Source organism: Lactuca serriola, chromosome 3 (assembly GCF_051521515.1).
Source record: "Lactuca serriola cultivar US96UC23 chromosome 3, Lser_US96UC23_V15, whole genome shotgun sequence".
NCBI lineage: Eukaryota > Viridiplantae > Streptophyta > Magnoliopsida > Asterales > Asteraceae > Lactuca > Lactuca serriola.
In genome coordinates this window covers 19151964-19157585 of record NC_136410.1, presented here as the reverse complement: position 1 = coordinate 19157585, position 5622 = coordinate 19151964, and the positions used below count along the sequence as shown (strand labels likewise).

At 41.3% G+C, this 5622-nt stretch overlaps 1 protein-coding gene across 1 annotated transcript; it reads right to left on the bottom strand.

Moving 5' to 3' along the window:
* LOC145095061 (26S proteasome non-ATPase regulatory subunit 1 homolog B-like) lies at positions 1 to 5143 on the bottom strand. The gene is made up of 8 exons (XM_079033003.1): positions 5113 to 5143; positions 4922 to 5011; positions 4708 to 4816; positions 1337 to 1483; positions 861 to 996; positions 528 to 765; positions 214 to 427; positions 1 to 133 (listed from the first exon to the last, which is right to left on the bottom strand). The coding sequence occupies exons 1-8, from the start codon at positions 5141 to 5143 to the stop codon at positions 1 to 3; spliced, it is 1098 nt and encodes a 365-aa protein (XP_078889129.1).
* Between the last annotated feature and the right edge of the window lie 479 nt (positions 5144 to 5622).

Here is a 5622-nt window from a genome sequence, read left to right as displayed (position 1 = left end):
TTATGGTAATGCCAATGCATAGATGCCCCCGCATCTTATTATTGAATCTCCATCACGGATCATGATATCAACTAATTCCCCGGCTTCTTCTTCTCTTGCATACACTGTAAGAGCAACGCCCAGTGCCAAACCCCTATACGCGCAAATAATTTAACGTTAACAATATCAAAAGGACAAAATAAAGTTATAAATTGTAGTGTTATCATAACTCACCTTATCTGATTTTCGTGGTGTGTTTCATGTGCATGCGTAACCATTGTGTATGTCCTCTCACTTAAAATTCTAGCATTTACCAATCCAAGACTGATGCCAGCAACAAGACCTGAATCAACAACAGTGGTACCATCACCGTCTACACTTACACAAGAGGCAACACCCAATATCTCATCATATGTATTATCATCAACACTTCCTAATGCTACCAAGCCTAAACCAAGACAAGCTCCATGCCAGATAACCAGCACCAAACAAGGTTTAGCATAAGGTTTTATTTTGATTTGTTGCAAGTAAGTAGTGATGGAAAATACAAACCTCGATCTCTGATTCTTTAAGGATATCCATTATGAATACTTTAGTTTTTCCATCATCATTTTCGTTAAGAACCCCAAGAGCATATAGGGCACCACCTTGTAAATAAGGAGGCCCAACCAAACCGTTACCTGCTCTGTTCATTAAAGATTTTACTTTTTGAGTTGTCCTTATAAATGACACCAAGCCCAGCGACCGCGTTGAATTCTGCCAACCTTTTTGCCATGCCCACCCATTCTTAACATAACAATAGCAACAACAACAATCTTTTGGTGAAGTTAATTCATCTTGCAAACCATGTATGTTATTGTTATGTACATAACACTGTCTACCTGGTTTTCTACTAAATAGCCATCCAAAGAAGTACCTGCATGCATTAATGCATGCGCATAGATGCTTGCACCATGGCAAGCACAGTTTTTCATGGCCACTGACCGGACTATTTTGTTGATGATGTATGGATCCGCCCTGTTTGTTAACAAAAACTATTCCATAATTAGAACAAAAAATCATTTTGATTCTTGCATTCCTTTTAGCATATATCTCCTCACCTACTACATTGGGATCTGGGAGCCAATCACGCACATGCGAAAAAAAACTGTCATTCTCAATCTCTACAACATCAAAAGCAAGTTGATACCCAATAATTGCATCATCACGGCTCTCCGATCGTAAATGTGTTTCTAATAGGGTAGAAATATCATCCGGTTCTCCCAAAAACATAAGTAACCGACATATATCAAATGAATCTTGAGGCTCCGTATCCCGATAAAGCTCAAGAAGAAGATGTAGAATCTGCCATAATTACCTCATTCTGATATTCTCTCCTACCCACAACTTCATGACATACATCCATGTAATATGATAGAGTAGCATGGATGTGTTTACTATATCCAACCTTCGGCATTCGATGTCCATCGCAATCGCATGTAGATGTCTCTTCTCAGTAATACACCTTAAATTAATAAATAAAAAACGAATAAGATGCAAAAGTATATTAAAATACATCGGTGGGGTGCTAACCGGGTCAACCCAATCGGGTTCGGGTTATTCGGACCCTGATCCATTTCGTGTTATGCAAAACAAAAATACATATACTCAAACCCTGATCAAAATTCAAAATCTAAACAATATGTTTAAATATATCTTCCTGTATCAAATTTTGAAAACTAGAGAAAACAAATCATATTATTTAATAACTATATGTTCCTGCGTTTATCAAATAGAAGCAGTAGACAACAAAGTGTAAAAAAACAACTTACTTGAGGACTATACATGCATGAAATAGAGCTATGAGACTCACAATAAACATGTATCATGGAGATTAACAAATAACTTGCTTGATTACTTGAGTACATGGAGTACAACCTGCAAGGCTAGTAGTACCCCATTATCTACTGAAAAAAAAAGGTCTTAATAGGAAGATCTGTGAAAGATGGTTCTTACCTAAGAATTTGTCCATTTGATATGGTGCTTATGATTTTGCTCATTATTGTGTTGAAGTTGACTCATGTTACTATGGCTATGCTTTGGGACAATATTGATTTTCTATGGTTATGGAGTTGTGATAATATAAGGAAAGAAGATGAAGAATGCAAGATTTGGTTGGTAAAGGGTGAAGCTATGGTGCTTTGGTTGGATTAGAATCATGGAATTTGGTCTATCAAAATGCATTGGGTTGTTATGCATGCTCATAGATTGAGATTCGAGTTTGGGATGGTTGATCGGATTAAGCCAACCCGAATAAATAAAATTCATCTAACCCGAAACCCGACCCTATTAAGGTACGAAGTTAAACGGGTTGACCCAAATAACCCTATCTCAACATACAGTGTAACGTCCCAAAATTTAAGACTAAAAATTTCTTTTAATACAATATTACTGAAAGTAAAATCATCGATTCAAAACATAACTCAAGTATTAGTTTTCAAAACACATGATCATTATCAGAGTAAACATTCCCAGGCTTACAAATCTATGGTGTGTGCCATGCGATCACCCCGAGCTCCTCCCTCCGCTACCGGAAGTACCTGAAAACAAAACTGAAAACCGTAAGCACGGAGCTTAGTGAGTTCCCCACCTTACCACATACCATGCATAACCACATAATGCACATACTGGGCCACGCCCGCTATCCTGGGCCTCGCCCGCTACAACGGCCCTGCCACTCCAGGCCCCGCCTGGCTTCGAGCCCCGCTCGGATACATATCTGTTTCACTTAGGCCTCGCCTGTCACAGGGCCCCGCCCACTAACATATAATAGCACATACACATATCACATAATATCACATAAGCTAAACATATACTAACGGCTCTTGCTCTAAGGCCTCGCTTATCTATGGGCCCCGCCCGTGTCCTGCTACTGATGAGTCATGGAACCCCGTCCATACTCCTGCTGATAGTGAGATACGGGCCCAGCCCACCCTCACTCCTTTCCTATCTTGGGCCTCGCCCCTGGACTGCTGCTACTGAGATGTGGAACACCATCCACACTCTGCTATTGGTGAGATACGGGACCTCGCCCACACTCACCTCCCTACCAGGCACATACAAGTATCACACAGACAACAAGTATAAACTATCACATAAACCAATTCTTGGGCACCCGCCCTATGTCATTGGACCTCATCCGAACATCATACTAGCATATTGTGCCTAGGGCTAACCCCCGGGTCTTCTACTCATAACTACATGGGTCGGCATTGTGGCCGTAGACCCATTCATACAAAGGGAAACTCACCTGCACTGGCTGAACTTGCTGATGATCCCACTAGCTGCTGCCCGACCACTGACTGAACTCCTGCTTTACTTGCTCCCCGAGCTATCAATATCAATGCAACACTTAGTCTAACTGACCCCCGAAAGACCACCAAGTCAATTCCGATCTAAGTCAAAGTCCTGGTCAAAGTCAACCTTTCCAGGTCAACCCTACTCACCAAGTCCACTTACTGACTCGCCGAGTTCATATACTCAGGGTCCTTCCATTCGCGACACGACTCGCCGAGTCAGTCCATGACTCACCGAGTCCAATGATTTCCGAGTCCTGACCTGTCCAACTCGCTGAGTCTCCACCCGACTCACTGATTCGAGTCTCAACTCGAAGGGTTTGGGGCTTCGCGACCTGACTCGCCGAGTCCAAGAACAGACTCGCCAAGTACCAGGCAATCTTCATCCAACTCGCCGAGTTGTTCATCCAACTCGCCGAGTTCATGCCCAACATCATCCGACTCGACAAGCTGTTCATCCCACTCGTCGAGTTCCTCCTCATCTTCATGCTACTCGCCAAGTCCACTCGAAGGACTCGCCGAGTCCAATCAAATCTACACACATGCAGAGGACTTTTGAGTCATGCATGGACTCCAAACTGTAGATCTACCCTTCCCAAGCCTATCCCCCACGTAAAGTTGCAAACTTTACGTGTAGAGATGGAGATCTAGGCAAAATACACCATAAACTAGGGTTTAAGGCCAAGGGGCTTCAAAATCGACTCAAGGGCTGATACTTTATGCTTCTCCAGTCCATAACACACTTGGATCTGAAGTAGCAACTCCAGATCTGACTTCTAACTCAAAATAATAACATTATGGCTAAAGAGCCCCAACAACCACACATAGATCTAGGTGCAAAAAGGGTCCAGAAACTAATTTATTACCTCCAAGTGCTCAGAATGAACTCACAATCCCATATCTATAGCCCCTTCTTGCTCCTCCAAGTTCCTTCTTCCTTTTCCAAGCTTTAATGCACCTTCCAAGGCTCAAATAGGAGATATGACGGCTAGGGTTCGGTATCCAGGGCTAAAGAGGCAGTAAGGAACCCTAGGAAGAAGATTAAGACGTTTATATAGGCTTCAAGTCCCGAATTTAGGGTTTTCCACTCACAGACCAGACTCGCCGAGTCACCTTGGCCGACTCGCCGAGTCGGTCACTTACTCCTCAACCCGGATCCCGCTCTGACTCGCCGAGTTCCTCCTTGAACTCGCCGAGTCGCCCCTTAACATTAAGGTTTTCTTTCCTTTCTTGGCCTTCAAAACTTTGGGTGTTACATACAGACCCTACTAAACCCGAAACCCAACCCTATTAGGGTTCGGTCTTTTTTTACCCTAATCTTCATTTGCAAACGGTGTACAAAAAATAGGACATGCGTATTATTTAAACAGCTTATTAAGTTCAAGAGCTTTACCTAATGAGCATTCTTTCAAATATAGCTTCAACCCTTTGGTCAACATTAGCAACTTCACTTAATTCGGCTGCCTTTCTTTTCATAATAGCATACGAGTCGATTGCTTCACCTGAAATAAGAAACATCATGTCAAAACCAAAATTTTGTTTTAATAGTAGCATATACTCCATAGACCACTACTTATACTTTAAAAGGTATAAATAGCTATACTTACCGGTAAGTGTCTGAAAAAATTTTGAGTTTTTAGAAAAATCAATTAAGTTCCCAGCATCAAGGGCATATAACAAAGATTGATTTGGTTGTTCTTGATAATAATAAAGTGAGAGAAAGATGTGTTAAGTTTTAACCAAAATAAAGAACATGATGCATTAACAAAATAAGATGGTAATGTAAGGAAATAGAGACCTTTCACAGAACCAAGGCAGCCAAATGTCATTATTCAATCTCTCCTTCTTCATATAAACTCTCTCTAGATAGAAGAAAAAGTAATTGTGGTTAGAAAATTACATAAATGTGAGGCTATCTGAAATCTTTGGCCAAGAGTGTTCAGATTCGAAAGGGTGTGAAGCTTGAGGGAACGATGAGCCTCTTTGAGCATTGATAGAACACCCCCCCCCCACACACACACAAAACTAATTAATGAAGCGTCCATTAACAACGACTAACTTGAGATTTGGAATCAACAAAACACAAAAAAAAAATTGATCTAAAGCAAACACATAGATAAATAGAATAAGTATATATGTATGTATGCGTTTGTGCAACGCAATCATATGATTCAAACAGTCAAAAAGCTAGGTTATACACAAGAACAAAAAACTAGGGTTTAGAACATAGGGTGAATGAGTAGAAGAGGAGGTGGTAGTGGTTCGCTGGCAAAATCGGGTTGTGAACTAGGGCTTTCAACGATGCAGG

What these genes read in the sequence shown, in the direction of transcription:
- LOC145095061 (XM_079033003.1), bottom strand. Translation starts at nt 5,143, where the DNA reads ATGACATTTGGCTGCCTTGGTTCTGTGAAAG. An exon ending in ATTTTTTCAGACACTTACCG is followed by an intron (nt 4,817 to 4,921) that starts GTAAGTATAGCT and finishes TTCTTATTTCAG; the next exon opens with GTGAAGCAATCGACTCGTAT. An exon ending in TTTGAAAGAATGCTCATTAG is followed by an intron (nt 1,484 to 4,707) that starts GTAAAGCTCTTG and finishes TATTAATTTAAG; the next exon opens with GTGTATTACTGAGAAGAGAC.